Source organism: Maylandia zebra, linkage group LG20 (genome assembly GCF_041146795.1).
Source record: "Maylandia zebra isolate NMK-2024a linkage group LG20, Mzebra_GT3a, whole genome shotgun sequence".
In the NCBI taxonomy this organism is placed as follows: Eukaryota; Metazoa; Chordata; class Actinopteri; order Cichliformes; family Cichlidae; genus Maylandia; species Maylandia zebra.
Window position 1 is genome coordinate 3726959 of NC_135186.1, and position 19824 is coordinate 3746782.

Below are 19824 nucleotides of genomic sequence, written 5' to 3' on the forward strand. Positions count from 1 at the left end.
TCCCGCGAGATTTTGCGCCGTTTAGCGAAGCGAGTGGGGTGAAATCTCGGGCGAGCGTGAGAACCAGCAGGGTGAGGAGGAACAAATAACGTGGAGACCTGAAAAGTGTGTGCACATATTGCAGAACTTCACAAGAAGGCAGCACGGTAACTTTAAACGACATCAGTTTCTCCGGGGACGAGAAACTTTTCGTTTAGCGCCACTTTTTTTGCACTTTGGTAAAGTTGAGCTCTGCGCGGCTCGGAGTCCCCCACCTTGGAGCAGAAAGTCGGTCGGTGGTCGGCAGTTGGTCCTGCAGGAATGTCGCGACCAGAGAAACACGATTTTTATCGAGAGGAGGTGAACAAGACGATATGGGAAGTCCCGGAGCGGTACCAGAGACTGACCCCGGTTGGATCCGGCGCCTACGGATCTGTCTGGTAAATCGCCTTCCTCCAAAAAGTTCAGTTAGGTGAAGTTAGCCTGACTTGTCCATTCATTTAGACGAGGCCTGCGCTTCACAAGCTAATGGCGAGCAAGGTGGAGCCGCGGTGTCTGTTTGAGCAAGAAAAGCCCAGAACTTGCTATCTTTGACGTGTTACCGAGTTGTAATTATTAAGTGCTAATAAATTCCTGGCTGTGAACTAAGTATAGAAAGTCTGATCCACATGCACTGATCAGTGTGCATGTTAAGAGTCACACAAGTGTTCTGGTCTCCTCAGGTTACTCCGACCACATTTGTTCTGGATAAAGACATTTAATGCACATTGCACCGTTAGTGCAACAAATATAGCTGCTTGCTGCTAGGTAGGTTGTTTGAATTAACTCAGTCCCTTCATATTGACGATGTGAGCACAGCTTCTGGATGTTTTTCTTATTAGGAGCACAAGTGGAAAGTTGAGATGTCCACTTCACTGATCTTGCATGGATAAAGAAAGTCAGAGTGCTGTAATCTAAAACAATGAATAGACCGATAGATTGACTATTTGGCTATTTAAAAAAAATCTATGATAATAATAAGTGCAAACAGTTTTCTGTTTAAGTCACTGTAATGTTAGTATCTTTTACTTTTGTGGCTAACTTTAAAAATAATGACTGAAAATGATCAACAGCTGCTAAAACCTCCCAAGTTGGTTGCTATGAAAACCAGCTGCTGTCTTCATGCAAATTTGATAGGCAGCCTCATCAAAACCTTAATGTTCTCTCAGTGTTGCCTTTCACTCTTGATAACTAGTTATATGTTAGGGAGCCCTGCAGTTAATGTTTGATACGTTATATACAAATCTGCAGCTCAGAGGTATTTGCATGCACAGCAGAGTGGAGATCTTGCCTCTTGAGGGTGGGTTTCCTTAATGTTGCCTAGCGGCAGTAAGGTCATCTTTGGCTGAATGGACCCTTTACATAGGTTTTTAATTAAATGGATTGTGCTGCTGATACGATCTGGGACACAACATAGTCAGTGGTACACTTCTTTTAGTGAGCAGATGTTTGTTTTGCAAATGGAAGAGGACAGCTGTGCTGTTGCTGGGCAATAGGATAATCTGTTGCTGGTCAGATTACTGTCAGCTCGCTGCTACTGCTGCACTGACTGTGATTGTTTTTATTATAACAGTGCGCTGGCTTATATTGTTAGCAGTTACGTGATGACTTCAAGTTTACTGTAGCCAGTAATTTGAAACTGAAACTGAACAGCATGCTCTAAACTGTGTGGCAATGACGCACACCTGAACCCTGCTGCAGGTTGGTGGCTTTATCAGAAGTCGACTCCCATATCATCATACCTAATAAATCGAACGAGTTAAGGAGCGTCTTTGTCCAAGAAGCTTGCACAACTGAACACTGTTATGCGCAAATTGCTAAAGGACATAGTCTTTTTTAGATGTGTTCATACCACTTAAAAAATACTCGTTTTGTTTCAGTGAGGGTGCTGCCTAGATAGTGTCTGCATTATGTAAGACAAAGGATGACTGCACTGTTTTGACTTCCTTCAATCAAACACGAGGTCCTTCTTATGAGGGAGCTGACGGGATGATTTAATATCTAATACAGCTGTATGTGGGATTTACATTCCTGCATGCTCTTGAAATGGGTAAAAGCTCAGTGCAGCAGTGTATGTAGGGAAGAACAGTTAAGGTGACTCAAATATATGCTGAGGAATTGAACCAGAGACTAGAAAGATGCTTCGAGCCCTCTGTTTCTTGCTATGATGATAATCCCTGTATCCATTTTTATTATTAGGTTGGCATTGCTATAGGTGGTTTCTTTGTTAACCTTTAATCAAAGCAAGCCCGTCCTTTTCAGGCAGAGGAACTGAAGCGTTTCATGTGGCTCAGTCTGGGTCTGAGTTTGCTCTCAAAAAACCAAAGTAGGTTGCAGGAAGAGCTGCTGAAGGCTGGGGGGAAAAGCACGACATCAGCAGAAAATGCCATCTCTCAGCAGACTGCAAGCAGCCCTGGCAGCAGCATATCCCCCGCTCTGAAAACCAACTGTCTCTGACCCAAAAGCAACACCCACCCCACCCCTGCTTAACTCACCTAAACAGAGTCACGGCTTGTGGATGGCCTCGTGTGACTGCTGTGGGGACACCAGCGTGCCCGCAGACACATCAACATCAATCGATATTAAAGCCACAGTCTTTCAGTGTTAAATAAATGCTGATCACTTGTTGGTTTTATGATCTAAATTGGTGTATGCTAAAAGTTAAGGTGTTTTCCCCAATGAGATTTAAGCTCACATGTATGCTTTTGACTTCTTTTAAACAGCTCCGCCATTGACATGGAGACCGGTTTGAAGGTCGCTGTGAAGAAGCTCTCTCGGCCTTTTCAGTCCATCGTCCACGCCAAAAGAACCTACAGAGAGCTGCAGCTGCTTAAACATATGAAACATGAAAACGTGAGTGAGTTGTCTCTCTTCAATTTGATCCGCCTGTTGAGAGCAAAGCCCTGCAGGTCTTTGTTATTCAGTTTTGAGCTTAACAGTGTTTGTCTCATTCTTGCAGGTAATTGGCCTCTTAGATGTCTTCACCCCTGCCACCTCTCTGAAGGACTTCACCGACGTGTGAGTCGAATGTGCTTCTTTATGTTATCTTAAATTTAAAGTATCAGGGCTTTTGCATAATTTAACAGTGATGTGAAGCTCAGCAGCCTTGAGTTTCTCAGCAGCCCACAATCCCGACTGTTCCTGGAAAACACCTGGAGGCACGCCAGGAGACTGACAAACATTCTTTAGACTCTCTGCTATGTTAGTTATTCACTCACTGGCTGTAGCCAGTCTCTTCATCACCAGCTTCCTTCCTTCTGTTTCCTGATTTCTGGTTTTGTGGAACATGTAGTACATGCCCTGGTTTACAGAAAAACAGGTAGTTATTGTTTGTTGATGTTAAAATCTCTTGGAAATTGGAAGTGAACAGCTTAGCAGTGACTCAGCATGCAGTTGTGCGTGCTGCCTTGCTTGTTATTGGTGGAGTGTCACTCTTTTTTTTCTTCTTCTTCTTTCTTTTTGTTCTTGACACTGAAAGTTCAAACTGTAGCAGATTCCAGGGAGCACCTCATCCAACAAGTGAATGCTTAGAGTCACTCACTTATTTATGATTTCATACTGAAAATGTCCCTGTATTATTGACCCATCCTATTTACTTCATTATCTGAACCAAGCGATACTGGAAGCATTATCGCCAATATCTAAAATTCATGAAGGTCAGTGTGGCAGCAAACTGCACGTCCTGGGAGCATACAGCGGCTAAAGTAAACATTGAAAACAACACCCGGGGCCTGTTCTTCGTACCTCGCTAAGTAAGTTAGCTGGATGAGATTGTTGACGATTTCGCGTGATCCTGGATCGTTCGGTTCCCCGAAGCCCATCCGGGACTTGCTGTCATAGCAACAGAGCCGTAAGCGTAAACCTGCTGGGGAGCAGGTTTACTTTATGTAAACAGGATTAGATCGCGGCCACGCAGGTATGTCCGCGTCATTCATACGAAAGCAACAGCGATATTCCACCACTGTTTCACCATAAATAAATAACATCAATGTAACTAAAGATAATGCAGCACTTGATCCTTTTATTGATTTCACACAGATACATACAGGTCATTCCCTAAAAAAGGGAAATGTACTATTAACAATCTATTACATGTATGTGATTATTACAGATGTAATTCATATTTCAGAGTAGTAATTGTAAATTACTTCGTGTAATCAAGATGAGAGACCACGGCTATAAAAGCGAAGGTGGATTTGGGAAGTCTGTCGCAGTCATATCCTGTCCGTTTACGCGAGCAACCCATTGCGGAAGGTGCAAGATTGATAAGGAGAGTCCTCAGAATTCAGCGTATATTGCGGGACAGACAGGATCCTTTAGCTCAGCGCGACAGTGTGCTCATAGAGAGATATCGATTTTCCCGTGAGGATATTATTCACTTAACCAACTTGTTGACGAGGGGGTGCAGGACCACCACCTGTCTTTTTTTTTTGCTCTGCCCTTTTCTTGGTTGCTGTTATGAACAAACAAACAGAGTATTCCAGGGTCTCTTTCCAAGAGACGACAAGCAATATAAGTGATAAATATTACCATTCTGTAGAATATTCTTATATTTCACTTTTACTTGTTCCCATGTTCTAGTGGGTCCTGTTGTGGCTCTAATGTGAAAGGGGATATAATATAACATATTATAATATAATATAATATAATGTAATATAATATTGGATAATATGGTGTGATATGATAAATCTACCCTACCGCCTACTGGTGTTGGCCAGAGGGGCCGATGGCGCAATATGGCAGCCTGGCTTCTGTCAGTCTGCCCCAGGGCAGCTGTGGCTACAACTGTAGCTGCCTCCCCCAGTGTGTGAATGTGAGAGTGAATGAATAGTGGCATTGTAAAGTGCTTTGGGTGCCTTGAAAAGCGCTATATCAATCCACTCCATTATTATTGTTATTATTGAATTACTTACGAGTTTGATTTGTCAGCAACTTTCTGCCAGCCCTCTCTCCTTGCTTTTGCAGCCTTTGCAGTGTTCCCTTGCGTTTTAATTAAACTCTGAAACTCCTGAAATCCCTCACTCAAGAGTTCTTGCTCTGCTGCCGAAAAAAACCGAGCGCGCTCCTTCGACATTTTCGCCGACCAATCAAAGGGTTGCCGATCAATGTTTCTACTATCGATGCGTAGCCCCTGTTGGGCCACCCAGTGATCTCACATTACTTCATCCAGCTATACTAATCGTCAACAACAGGTGTGTTCGGGGAACCGGAATAGCGAGCTCAGAGTTAGCGCGATGATTTGGTCTTGGATGTTTCATTTAATCTTGGATGTAGTAAGCGACGTACGAAGCACAGGGCCCAGTTTTCTAAGTAAAGTCTGAAGGTGCTATTGACATGTCATTTCTCACCAGATGTTGGCAACAATCCACACATTCAAAGAAATCAAACCATAGATGTCCATAAATTCACATATATGTAACAATAAGAAAAAATAAAGAAAAAAGCATTGAACACATGAAGTAAAGGAGGTGTGGAAAGTCATGACACCGGCTAAAATGTATCAGTAGTTAGAAAGCAATCCTGCTATTGGTGCAAATTAATATCAGCTTGTTCAGTCCCAAGTGATGGCCTAAGGTGTCACACCGTAAAACCAGTGAGCTCTCTCAAGACCTTTGCAGCCTTACTGTTGTAAGACATGATGCCACTGATTACAGAAGACTTTCTGAAATACTGAAGGTTCCAGTGAGCATCATGTGTGGGGCTGTTTTTCAGCAACACATCACTGGCACGCTTCATATAAGGATCACTGGAGAAATGTAATGACACATTATTGATTATGAAGATGAAACGAGGGTGGATGTTTCATTGCGGTAATGATCTCAAACATACAGTAAGAGAGGAAAAAATTAAGCTGCTAGAATGGTAGCCAATCATCTGACCTGAATCCAATTGAAAGTCTGTGGAAAGAACTAAAGCCCAGAGTTCATTGAAGGGGCACACAGTGCCTGCAGGATTTGAAGAATGGACCAAAATCCCACTTGAGCAATACATGCGACTAGTTTCCTCCATACATGGGGCGTCTTGAAGCTGTAATCACCAGCAAAGGCTTTTGCAAGAAATGTTAGATAAACTTCAGTAAGCATGTTCAATACATTTTCCCTGTGTCATTTTTCATTGGTTGGTTTGCATGGATAGGTTGTTGGTGCAATTTTCATGTCAATGCCACCTTTACAGATATATTTGGTGACACGTTTAATGTTTGTTTTACCTACTTTATATAAACTCTTAACTTGGTTCTCGGCTGCATCACAAACCTCTAATTTGACATTTGCTACCAATTACTTGAAAATGTTGGACATTTGCACTGGGCTCTCTATTACTGCTCTACTGGCTGAAGTAAGAAGCAGTAACAAATATGGAAATAAACTCTATCCACTTGTGCAAAGATAAGTTTGTTGGGCAGTCTGTCCTGGGATTTCCCCAGGAAATTATTTGGCTGAGACAGTAGGTCAGTCAGCTCTCTGTGGAGGTGAGTAATTGGAGGGTGACTAAGTCTAACTATGCAATAATCAAATGAATTAATTTATGTAGTTTTCTGTGAAAGTGTCTGTCCTCAGTTTTGTTAAAGGTTATGTGTTACTTTTGCATCAGCTTTTTAATAAAATTTTAAGTTCATATAACTAGAGTCCTAAGCAACAGGGAGTCCTGCAACAGAGCCCTGATCTCAACATCAGTCAGTCTATCCAGGGTCATGTGAAGAGAGCGGAATAAATGAGACTTTTTCCTTGGAACACCAAACCTCCTTTGAAGAGCATCATGTGATTTGAAGTGCCGTGAAACTTGCATGATGTTGTGTTTATAGTGCAACACACAAGCTAGATTTTTTTTTTCATAATCATTTGGAGGTATATCACAGTTTTATTCTTGTAATAATTTATAAGGATCATGCAGCCTGTGTTTGGTCTCAGGATAGAAGAAAATAACAACGCTGTGTTCAATATTTGATCTCAAGCTTCTCTGACAGCTCAGTCAGATCACAGTTAACACAATTTAAATTCAGAGTGTGGAAAAGGCTTCTGATAGATGACTCAGGCTCATGCAGAGATTTGAAGTGTAGTGAAGTTTTCTCATTTTTCATCCATCATCTTCTCGAGTATCTCCCCCCCTCTGACGTATTGTGTCTGCACAACCTTTTGAAAGTTGATTAAATCTTTGTGCAATATTTTTCCTAAACTTTTTTTCCCCCTCTATGATATCGGACATTTAAAATTGCAGCGGTACAGCAGTGCAGTGGTTAGCACTCTTACCTCACAGCTGGAAGGCTCGGGGTCTGAGCCTGTGGGTCGGCTGGGGCCTTCAGAGTGGAGTTTGACACTCCACACTTCCTGTGTTGCAGTTTTCCCAGTTCTTCAGTGTCCTCTCAGAGTCCAGAGAGTATTGGTAGTTTTTAAATTGATTACAGGGGGGTAGATGCCATACCCTGCCTCTTGTAGGGATATGTTCCAGCCTCTGATGACCCAGTTGGATAAGTGGTTAAGAAATTGATTGGATGAATTGCAACAGATTGTATATAAAAGATGGGCAGAGCCAATATGACATCACTCATTGCTTTCTAAATTCTGCATTTTGAAGCATCACTGCTGGTGTTTAGGCACCAGCGTGTTAAATTTGTTTTGAGCCAGAAGTGACCATATTTGGATGAGAAGGTCGAGTGCAGGGTTGCCAGCTAAGGCGTGTGCGCTTCTTTGCCACAGAACAGAGGGACTTTTAAACTTAACCAAAACCTAACAGTTAAAGAAATGCTATAAAAATCACTTTATAAGAATCGGTCCATTTACCATAAAGTTGCAATAAAGGGATAAAACACTAAAAGAGGGTAAAACTACTTTCTTATACTTGGCCATCATCAGGTTTTCAATGTATGTAAATTTGGAATTTTAATATTAAAGTCTTAAGGATTATATTTATTTATTATTTTTGTTTATTTTTTTGTTTTTTGCTTTTTAAGTCTCCAGTGGCCCCTTTAAGAATTGCACGTTATTTATTTATGTAAAGATGATTCATGTCAGTGCAGCATCATTTCAAACCACATGTGCTCATCTCTGCTGCAGGCTTGCAGCTCGAAGTGTGACGCACTGAAATGTGGAATAAACTGTTTGCAGTTGCATTGCTTCTTGGGTAATGTAGGCACAGGGCCTTTGAAAGGGAAGACAAATGTATGACTAACAAAATAAGAGGGCCCACAACGCTAAATTGCTGAAGTAGACTCATTGAAACTGAACACTTTAATGACTTGCTGGAATTTTGTCTTCATACTTCGAGTGGCAGCATCTATGTGCTGTTGTAATGGAGAGCCGTCCACTCAAGAAGCCCTGCCCTCCTCCCAGAAAAGCATAATGATATGGAGGACTCGAGGCAATGCAAGGTCACACATGTAGAGCACATGTAAAGCTTGGACCCCTGTGGGAAAAAGAACAGGGGGTGAGTCAGTGGGCTGGCATGCCTTTTGCAGTGTTTGACACTGTTCTCCAGTGCATATCTGCCAAACGCTGTAAAGTTTCTGCATGCAACGTAAAAATAAGTAAAAATGTCAACTGTGCAGGTGCTCTGGGTATGACCCTGAGACTCCTCAGCGCTCTAGCCATGCCCCTCTTTCTTTAGGAGAGAGGAGAAGAGAGGTCACTATTCATATTTTATATACGTGTGTGTATCTATTCCCCCCCCCCAGGCGAATGAACTTAGGCGAGTGTCTGTGTCCTTATGTCTGCAGCTGAGAACAAGTTCAAGCACAACCAGATGCTATTTTAAGCCCTCGTTCTCTGTACTGTGTGAGAATAGAAGAGTATTCATGAAACGGGTATTTGTTGTGCAGCGGACTGACGAAGCAGCACGTGGCTCTGTGAGTTTTGGCTCCAAAAGTGCTCGTCTAGCATCCCGCTGCAGACTCCTTCCATAAGTGCTGTTTGGGCATTTTAAACAGCTTTGGGATTAGATTTGAATTATCCACTGATGCAGTACTATTAAGCCCATTTATCTGGGGTGTGTTGTTAAATGACATTCCATTTGTGAAGGGCTTGGCCTTTCGGTGCCTCTCGAGAGACGTGAGAGTGAAAAGAAGTAGCAGCTAAACCGGTTTAAGCTCACATAGCCATATGGGGAAATTAGGCACAGGCTGCAAACAGCTCTGAAATTATTAGTTTGGAAGTGCAAATACATTTTATGACATTAGTATTTTTTTTTTTTTTTTAATGACGTGACAAACACTGGCATGGCTTCTGACACTTGTCTGTTTAAGCTGGGACAACAATCTTTTCTGCTTTGGCAGGTATCTCGTGACTCATCTAATGGGGGCAGATCTCAACAACATAGTCAAATGTCAAAAGCTCACCGATGACCACGTGCAGTTTCTCATATACCAGATCCTCCGAGGATTAAAGGTGAGCTTAAAGGAATGATTGATGTTGTGGAAAACGTGCTTATTTCTTTCCTTTTCTTGAGCAAGATAAAGATTGATGCCACCCTCATATCTGGTCAGCTTAGCAAATGCTAGAGTCCTAAGTGTCTGCTAGCTAACCTGGGCAAGGAAAATGTATTCGTATAGCACTTTTCACAGACAAAAATCAGAAAGTGCTTCACAATAAATGCAACTCTCCCTTTCCTGTCCTTAGTGGTCAGACTGTGTTGGAGATTCTAGTGAAATCTCTTCAGGTTTGCTGTGGTTTAGAGCAGGGGTGTCAAACGTATGGCCTGTGGACAATTGTATCTGGCCTGTGAGATAATTTCATATGTCAGTTATTAATGGCCGGGTTGTATGTAGCAGCCTAATCTTCAGCCCTGCTGAGAATCCATGCAGGCAGGGATGGGACTTTAATTTGATGGGCACACCATGTGGCCAAATACATGCAAAGACAGACTGGGATCATACCATTATTGAAAGAAGGAAGGGGGGCAGACGTTCCAAGACGACAAGTGTAGTGGTACAGGCCGGGTAACCAGAGAGACGGGGCAACCGGATTTTAATGCAAGCGTGTTGGGGAAAAGTGATGAAATGAATAAAATGAGCAGCACCTGGCTGCATTTCAATGATATACAAAGCTTAGCACAGAGCCATGGCTCAGTGTCCGAGTGTCTGACAGGCCTGAATGTTAAGAAGTTTGATCTGCTGCTTACCACAAACAGCCTCAAGCAGAAATTTTGGACTTTTAACTTTATTTTCGTAGGTTTTACAGCTTTTCCTACTGATAAAAACTTCCCTTATTGTCATTCACACTACGCAAAGTAATTAAGCAACTAGAAAAAATTGCATTTCCTGCGAAAATGCTGTGTGGATGCCTTACGCTGAAGATTTCTGCTGAAAAAAGCAGAAAAAGTTGAAAAAACAAAAAACATTGCCCTGAGCGAGATTCGAACCTGGCCTTTCTGATCTATAGGCGGCGTCTCACCTTACTGGACCAAACTGATTCTTACAAAGAAGAGGTGGAGAGACTGACAATTCTGGTGAAATTAGCAGAAGTTGCTTAGTATTGTGCTAATAAGAGGTGAAAAGGCTAAACATTTAGCAGAAAAGAGGTGAATCAGAAGAAGTTCTGCTGAAAAGAGGTAAAGAAGCAAAAAGATGAGTTGAAAAGAGGTGTAGAAGTGCTTGCTGAAGATGGCTGTATGTGTAATGACACACTGGAGAGTGTCAAGAAAGCAGAGCGCATGCAAGCAGGGAACATGTGTAGCAACTGTCACAGGTAGGATTCGAAACTCTGCCCCCGGGTCTCACGGCAGCTGCCCTACCCTCTGAGCCAAATGAGTTCTGGTCTCAAGCAAATATATGATGAGAGAGAAAATGTGCACTGTGGAGCAGAAGCTCAAATTAGCAGAAAAGAGGTGAAGAGGAAGAACTTTGTTGTGAAATGAGGTAAAGAAACTGAAATTTGTGCTTAAAACAAGTGAAAAAGCTGAACTCTGAAATCCTGCTAAAACAGTAGTAGAGGCTGATATTTTTCAGCTACTCACTGAGCCAAACTGGTTCTCACGTAACTGAAAAAAGGTGGAAAAGCTTAAAATTCTAATGAAAACAGCAGAAGAGGCTGAGTGCACTGTGGAACAGAAGCTCAAATTAGCAGAAAAGAGGTGAAGAGGAATAATTTCTGCTGAAAAGAGGTAAAGAAGCAAAAAGCCGAGTTGAAAAGAAGTGTAGAAGCAGAAGTGCTTGCTGAAGATGGCTGTATGTGTAATGACACACTGGAGAGTGTCAAGAAAGCAGAGCGCATGCAAGCAGTGAACATGTGTAGCAGCTGTCACAGGTAGGATTCGAACCTCTGCCACCGGGTCTCACGACAGATGCCCTACCCTCTGAGCCAAATGAGTTCTGGTCACAAGCAAAGATATGATGAGAGGGAAAATGTGCACTGTGGAGCAGCAGCTCAAATTAGCAGAAAAGAGGTGAAGAGGAAGAACTTTGTTGTGAAATGAGGTAAAGAAACTGAAATTTGTGCTTAAAACAAGTGAAAAAGCTGAACTCTGAAATCCTGCTAAAACAGCAGAAGAGGCTGATATTTTTCAGCTACTCATTGAGCCAAACTGGTTCTCACGTAACTGAAAAAAGGTGGAAAAGCTTAAAATTCTAATGAAAACAGCAGAAGAGGCTGAGTGCACTGTGGAACAGAAGCTCAAATTAGCAGAAAAGAGGTGAAAACAGCAGAAGAGGGTGAGATTTGTGCTGATAAGAGGTGAAACTGCGGAACCAATCAGAGGTACTGCTTCTGTCTGCTTCATCAGGCTGTGTACTTGTATGTATTTCTGCCATAGACTGTTAACCAGAATCTGAGGTCCATATTAGAAAAGCTGCTAAAATCATTAAACTTTGCAGAATTGTAATAAATTATCAATATGAATTACCGGTCTGTGATAGTGTATAAATTTGTAGTTAAAAAAAAAACATGTGGGCCAAGGTGGAATCGAACCCACGACCTCTGGTCTGAAGAGCGGTGTCATTACCAATCGCGCCACCTCTAAGGGGGCGGGCGCTTTGAAAAAAAGGGTGATGAGGAGTCAGAATTAGATCGCGGTGAGACGCGAAAAACGCCGTTTTTTGGAGTTACAAAACGTCGTGTAACTCAAAAACTAGGTGGGATAGAAGCATAATTCTTGCACTGGGTGAATCAGCGGACTTTGGTGTACTTTGACTGCGATTTACATAGCTCTTTGTATCTCCGTCGCGGAGATATGACGAGAGAAGAAACGGCTTCATTTTCGGAATTTGAAAAATGAGAGGAGGACAGATTTCCACCCCTCAAACAAGTCTAACTCATCTCAGAACGGTAATAGGTGAGAAAATAATTCTTGAATTGTGAGTGTCAGGAGTGTCTGAAGATATACAGGGACAAGCCTCATGTCTTAACTTTGCTTCGTTAAGGAGATATGACGATTTGAAAATGCCTTCAGTTTCAGTATTTCAGCTCTGAGTTTCACAACCTCCCCATAGACTTTGAATGGGGAGTTTTTAGACCATGTGTCACTTCGAGGCAAATTGTGAAAAAAACGTAACTCTCACAATAATTATAGTGACACTGTCTTAAAGCCAGCAAAAATACCTACGTTTTGATGTATAATTTGTGGAAGTTGAGTGGAAATTGAGCGAGTAGCAAGGAGTTGTTCAGACATGAAGAGAAAATTCAGAACGGACGAGTGTGCAGTGGGAGTTAATTGCATAGCAACCATAGCAACACATGTATTTTCTGAAAAATCACAAAGTTGTAACTGAAAACTTAAAGAGTCATTACATGAAAACGGTAACAGATATGAAAAAGCTGAATCACACAGGAATAGCCCAATCATCTGAGAACGTTTTAAAGTTTGAATGGAGTTTCTAGGTGAAAGTATGAGGAAGTAGTTAAGTTTCAAAGACAAGCAAGTTTTAGCAGAATTGTAGAAGTTTCCCATTCATTTCAATGGGACAAATTAAAGGAAAAAAGTGTAATATTTTAAAAAGTATAATAGTAATAAGTACCAAAAGATATAGCAGTCGAAAGCAGAAATAGCAGAACAGTTTAGAGTTTGAATGGTAAAAATCGGCTGAAAACTGAGGGAGTAGTTAAGCGGCAAAGAAACGGAGCAACTAGAATAATAAAGGATAAAGAATAAAGAGAAACAGGATCTCAATAGTGTGGATGCCTACGGCATCCACCCAATAAACATTTAACCTGTTGAACCCCATCAGGGGGGAGAACATCTGGTTTAACGGGATGTACCGCCAGATCTGTTATTTAAACACAGACACCTATGGCATTCACAGAAAGGTCAGAATGTCAGCAAAAAGCCCACAAAACCATTTCAACAACCACCTAATGGCTAAAACAACAAACGATTAAAAAACAGGTCAACAGATTTTGCAAAAACATGTAAACACAAAGCGCAGAGCCCCCCTTCTGTTTACTGAAAGTCACCATCTCTGTTTTGTCTCTCTTTGACCAAAACTCACTGAACCAGAAGCAAAAGATGACATTTGAAACGCATTGTAATGAATTCCCTCTTACCTCTGCTGTGATAAAATCCTACTTCCTGCACAGCTTTGTCTCTCTGTGTGTTTAAAGACCGCTTTCTCATCAAAAATCTTCTTTTTTTTAATGTCTTATTTGCTTGGTCACCAGTCTACCATTGTGTACAGTGTTGTCGGCCGCCAAGGTTAGAATCACTCCTGAGTTCCACCTGTGTGTACTTTCAGTGGAGTGAGGATTTTACTTATTGTCTTAACTGTGTTCAGTTACAAATCATGTTTACTCAAGCTTCACTGCTGTTGTTACAGTAAAAACGAAATTGGCAGATAGCGTCACAGATGAGTTATTATCTGTATTAATAGTTAGTTTAGGTAAACAAGTTCTTTCTGGCATTCAGGCGGTGCTTATACACTAAACCTGTTCTGAGGTACTAGGAAAAGGATTTCACCTTTGAACTGAGATGTGTTTGTGAATCTGCTTTGGTCCGAGTGGCGTAAATCTTGTCTTCAGACCGATCTTTTTTGTGACTGCATGACAAAGCACCAACTACAACTGCACCACAGGTGGCAGAGGTTCAAGAAGTATAACAGGAATGGTGACTCGGCTCTTGTATCTACAGCTGTCCGTGTCCACAACAGAGTGTAATCAAGGCCTTAGCTGCCCTCCATGTTTCCATTCTCTACTGTAGGCAAAGATGACCTTCTCCTAGTGCCATATATTTAATGTACAGATATGAGAGTGGTATCATTATATTATCTACCTCTAAGCAAGGAGTTCCTTCAGTGATTCTTATCTAATGTTTTTACATCGTGTCCTGTATCTCCTGATGTGTTTTGTTGTGTTAAATCAGTCTATCTGTAAACACATGATGTAATCTGACACGTCTGCTCCCGTCTCTCTGCAGTATATTCACTCAGCAGGCATCATACATCGAGTAAGTGCTGTTTCATTTTATAGTAACTTTTGTCAGACAATCGTTGAGCAGGAGGACATGAAGTGTCCCGGGGTTTGACTTCTTTCACTTTGCAGAGTCAGACTTGTTAATCCTGTGAAAAGAAAGGAAGTCATAACACTTTGACTTTAGATTTAATTTTTAATGATGCAAGACTCATCTTTTAACAAAGAACAGATTTACTTCATCTCACCATCTTGGTTTAAATTACCACAGGATTTAAAACCAAGTAACCTTGCAGTGAATGAAGACTGTGAGCTGAAGGTCAGTGAAGCGCTGCTTTTATTTGAAACATCAGTTTATCTCAAAACTGCCTACAAATGTAAATGATTTGTTTGTATTTTTTAAGTCTTGCTTCTTTTTTTTTTTTTGGCATCTAAATTGTTGTCAGATTTTGGACTTTGGTCTGGCACGACACACCGACGATGAGATGACCGGCTACGTGGCGACCCGCTGGTACCGTGCCCCAGAGATCATGTTGAACTGGATGCATTACAACATGACAGGTAGACGGCATAAAGAAGCTCCCCTCTGTGATCCGTCTGTAAATAGAAGAGTGTTCTGGGTATAATGTCTGTGTCCTTCTGTGTTTCAGTGGATATTTGGTCTGTGGGATGCATAATGGCAGAACTTCTCACTGGACGTGCTCTGTTTCCCGGCACTGACCGTATCCTTTTCATCTGACAGTTCGCTGTGCACACCATGAACTCCTGCAGCTGACAAACAATTTACATAACAAATTAAACTGATCCAACACACACCGATGATGACGTAGAGGCACGCTGATTTGTCTGCAATAAATCTGCAATACTGCTTTTCTCCGTCCTCACACGGAAAGCCGCCTTTCCTTTTCAACACGACTCTGCCTGAGGCGTTTTCTCATGAAGAGCGATCACACATTTTTCTCACTTGACACATGCACCTCTGAGTAATTTTTCCACTTTGGCACTATGACTCTTTCTATAATTTTAAGTGTGTATCTTTGGCTCAGGTACACTTTCACTCTGTCTTTCCTTGCACCACCCTGTTTCTTTCTCTCTTTTCCTTTGTCAGTATTTGGTAGCTAACTGCTGAGCTTGTAAGCAAGCGCTCCACTAGGCTGCCCACCGCCTCCAATCATTTTCTATTAAAAGCACCCAATATAAATGAATTCAATGTCTTCCACAGGAAACATCTCAGATTCCTTTTTTCCCTCCTGTGTGTGAAATGTAAAGATGATGGGATTGATTATTACATAGCTTCAAAGGAGGTCAGATTACAGATGTCCCCATGTGCAGCGTCTGGTCTTCCTTTACCGTGTGCTGGTAGATATTGATCAGTTGAAGTTAATCATGCTGCTCGTCGGAAAACCAGGTCCAGAGCTCTTGAAGAAAATCTCTTCAGAGTCTGTGAGTTCACAAAGCTGTGCAAGTTTTGTGTTTTTTTTTTTTTTTTTTTTTTCTCCCCCCTCTCTGTCTAACCGTATTTCTGCTCTAAACTCTGCACTCTGTGGTTCAGCTGGAAATATCTGCTTTGTAATGACAGCATGTTTTTCACCCTCTAGCCTTGTGGGTGTGCTTTGCTTCCTCTGAAGAGCATTAAGCAGTGTTTGCTGTGAGATTATTGTTACACAGGTGATTTCATCTTTCACTGTGTGCCTGTAATGAGAAGTGTTGTCATGTGTCTTTCCTCTAATTCTGAGGATGCTTAAGCTTTAGTTTTGTTTTTTTTCTGGGCTCAAAGCTTGGAGACTCGTGACCTGGAGTTTAGCCCCAGACACAGCTTCTTAACTAACTCTGCTCTGTCACTATACTCCCCTTGACACAAACTTCAAAGATATAAACCAGCTTCAGCACATACTGCGTCTGACAGGGACGCCCACAGCAACTCTAATGAACAGGATGCCCAGCTATGAGGTGAGGAGGATACAGAGGTACTTTCTTGAGAGCGGACTAGCAGCGGGCAGACAGTCAGACTTTCCTCAGAATTTATGCTTATGTTGATGGTTTCCACACTAACACATCCTAAAATAGAACAAAAGCAACAAGAAGCACTCAGAGCGCAAACCTCCGCCAAGACAGCTCAGCCCCTAAACATTATTTATGTGCATGTAGTATAAGTGTAGCATTCACTCAATTGTTTTACAAAAATCCAAACGTTACTTGTGCATGAATAACTTGAGCTTCTTATATAATAATATTCGACAGTATATTTCCAACTATCTAGGCAGCTCATTCTCCTTCTCTTCACTTTCTTGAAAAATAAAACACATTTTAGGCTCAACTTATAAGAAAGGTACATATAAAAATGAGGTCAGAGGTCAAATGTGACATATTTGGATGCAAACTATTATGTTGATATTTAGAATTCCAGTATACCAGTATCTCTTCTTAAATGTTGCCAATACAAAGGTAGTGGAATTTGAATCATAGTTTTAAAGATAAAAGATATTTTACTTGACCTCGAAGAAGAGGTCAGAGATCCAAAGTAATGTGATATTTTGAACCCTCATTATCATTATATGCCTATATATTGTCAATACAAACAGTGGCAGTAAGCTATATATTATCACTTTAGCCTTCAGATCAATCTGTTGAACTTGAAGCAGAGGTTAGAGGTCAAATATGACTTTATACAGTACTTTTACCACACCTGTAAGAATTATAAGTTATGAGACTTTTTTTCAATAAATAATGAAAATGACCTTGAAGACCTTGGTGGATGTAAACTTTTCGATCTATCATGTTTACAGACAGAATGACACGCCCATAAACGCTACCAATAAGATAACCGCCATGGCGGAGGTATTAATATTTGAAGCCACATTTTAAAAAGAGCTTCAAGGTTTAAGGGAAACTCAAACTCCTTTTGAGGCAAGTGGGGCGCAAGGAGGAACTAGACCTCTTGGGGCAAAAAGCTCGAATTAAACACAGAATTTTACCGTTTCAGTCACTCCTGTGTCGTGTGACGTGCTTGCTGGACGTGGTTATAACAGTGATTTGCAAAAAGCACCTTGAGTTGGATTTAAAAAAAGTGCACTTCTCGATTTAAATGTTAAGGTTACTAACAGCATTTTGATGTTCAGTGTTTTTTCTTTTTGTTTCCCCCTTAGAAAGGTGCCATCTTCTTCCACCATAACACACTTATTTTCAAACCACATGTTGAATTACATGAGAGGTTTTTTATGAAGAGTATTATGATTGTAATACTTTTTCTTTGCTTCCCTAATAGACAAAGACAACAGTCCTTTCTTTTTACAGGATACTTGGTTTATTATTTTTTAAACTTTATTATAATTCTTTAAAAATATTTAATAAAAAGCCATTATAAGAATTGGATATCCTTTCTGTCATCGTTGTATTTTTACTCAGTTGTATATAGTATTTGTATTCTATTTTTATCTTATTGTATATTTATTTTATTTTATTCTACTGTATATAGTATTTTATTTTATTCTATTCTGTACAGTTGTGTACTGTATTTATTCTTATTGTATTCTAATTTTTGCCTCATAACTTTTGCACTGTCCACTTCCTGCTGTGACAAAACAAATTTCCCACGTGTGGGACTAATAAAGGTTATCTTATCTTATCTTATTAGAAACAAGGTTTGCAGTGTAAACACTTGCACTCATAGGCACTAATGGGTTTTTGACTGCATGTGTCTCACTTCAGGCAAAGAGTCGAACTCTGTAGCAATACATAATACAAGCTCAAGTTCCTCAATAATTCTTCATAAATCTAGTTTTAAAGATGCTCTAATTATCACAAGAGGAACTTGTTGACTGTAAACTGCACTCATCAGGAAACGCAGCACAGATGTGGATAGATCGAAAAGCCGAACAGGTTGGAAAAAGTTAAATGAAATAATGTGTCACGACATGTTGCTGTTGGTAGGAACTCATGTTTGGTTTACTCTGTTGATGTGTCTTCACAGGCCAGAAACTACATCAGCTCCTTGCCACACATGCCCAAGAGGAGCTTTGCTGATGTATTTATTGGCGCCAACCCACTCGGTAATGCCAAAGAGAACCTGGTTTTTCCCTATGATTTACAAAGTTTACATAAAGAAACAATGGGATTGAGTGTGATTCAGTCATGTTTACATGCGGATGCGTTTTTAAGCTGTGGATCTTCTGGAGAGAATGCTGGTTCTGGATACGGATAAGAGGATAACGGCAGCTGAAGCTCTGGCCCACCCCTACTTCGGTCAATACCACGATCCAGACGACGAGCCTGAAGCCGAGCCTTACGACCAGAGCTTCGAGAGCCGGGAGCTGCAGATCGATGAGTGGAAACGTACGTCTTCTCGCGCTAAAACTGACAGCATGCTGATGTATTCCTCGGTAAAGAAACAAATCATCTTCTCCTTTTTTGCAGGATTAACCTTTGAGGAGGTGTGCAGTTTCCAGCCACCTAGCTTTGATGATGAGGATGACACAGAGTAATGAGACGCAGCACCAGTTCAACTCAAGCTTTTGACTACATAACTTATGCTTTAAAGTCTCAGACACACACCAGCCCTTATTAGTCTATTGAGAAAACATAACCAGAAAACATAAGAAAAAAGTTGTTATTCTTATTTATAAATGACTTAATGTTGGTCAGTTGCTGGAAAACGTCCCTTCTCGCCAACAACTAAAATAGTTTTCTATTTAATATTTAGACTTTATTTCGACTCCTCACTGTGACGCTGAGATGCTGAAACACTTTGACCTATTGCTGTGCTAGTTTTTGTTTTTTGATTAATTTATGGATGAGCATTTTTCTGTTAGTTGAAAAAGGAGTTTGCTAGTGAACCACTTCCAAGCAGTTGCCCCCGATTCTTGAATTTCTGTGACAGACGTACATCTCTGTGTTTTTAGGTGTTTGACAATTGGGACAATGTGCCTTCTTTGTGCAGTCACTGAACTTTAATGCTCACCAACTAGATTTCTCACATTTTACTGTTCAATTTGATTAATTTAGTTAGATGAACTCTGAGCCTTTTCCTATGTAGGGTTTTATTATTATTATTTTCACCAAGGCCCATAAATATGAAGAGAAATCTGCATAGTACATGCTTTGCTCAAATTGTGTAAATATATATGTTCCATGTTTTTTAAAATTTCACACATGTTCTGAAGCAATCACTGTTAGCATGTACGTCAAGACATTGTGTGTGTTCGCTAGTGTGTTGTTGGTTTATATGAATTTAAGTGTCGTGCCATAGCTTTTAATAAAAATGCAGCTTAAATGTGTAAAAGGAGGGATTTGTATTTATACTTTGTGGAGCTGGTATTTATAAGCAATCGAAGGATCCCTTGAGCTATTTTCAATTTTGCAGAGTAACTACTGCTTTAAGTCCTTTGTTTAACAAAATAAAGACTTATTTCTAAGAGATTGTTTTGTTTTTAATTTTTTATCCTTATTTCCAAGCCAATCACTTATCTCTAACTATGATACCTTA

The 19824-nt window shown here is 40.8% G+C and overlaps 1 protein-coding gene across 3 annotated transcripts; it reads left to right on the forward strand.

The window, feature by feature from the left end:
* The first annotated feature begins 18 nt into the window (after positions 1 to 18).
* Positions 19 to 19755, forward strand: mapk14a (mitogen-activated protein kinase 14a). 3 transcript variants are annotated; one of them, XM_076878046.1, is made up of 13 exons: positions 21 to 146; positions 225 to 419; positions 2742 to 2871; positions 2978 to 3036; positions 9284 to 9395; positions 14350 to 14379; positions 14614 to 14661; positions 14789 to 14903; positions 14993 to 15064; positions 16213 to 16292; positions 18313 to 18391; positions 18501 to 18674; positions 18756 to 19755. In XM_076878046.1, exons 2-13 carry the CDS (start codon positions 301 to 303, stop codon positions 18821 to 18823), a joined length of 1086 nt encoding a protein of 361 aa, XP_076734161.1. In that variant the 5' UTR covers positions 21 to 146; positions 225 to 300; the 3' UTR covers positions 18824 to 19755. The 3 variants fall into 3 exon arrangements, with proteins under 3 accessions (XP_004558726.1, XP_004558725.1, XP_076734161.1); XM_004558669.3 differs by lacking the exon at positions 16213 to 16292 and adding an exon at positions 15706 to 15785 and having other exon boundaries at positions 19 to 419; XM_004558668.3 differs by having other exon boundaries at positions 19 to 419.
* Positions 19756 to 19824: the final 69 nt, after the last annotated feature.

Bases quoted from the DNA above. Each gene is read 5' to 3' on its own strand.
- mapk14a (XM_004558669.3), top strand. From the start codon at position 301: ATGTCGCGACCAGAGAAACACGATTTTTATCGAGAGGAGGTGAACAAG. The intron at 3,037-9,283 runs GTGAGTCGAATG...CTGCTTTGGCAG, and splicing joins CTGAAGGACTTCACCGACGT to GTATCTCGTGACTCATCTAA. The intron at 15,786-18,312 runs GTGAGTTCACAA...GTGTCTTCACAG, and splicing joins AGAAAATCTCTTCAGAGTCT to GCCAGAAACTACATCAGCTC.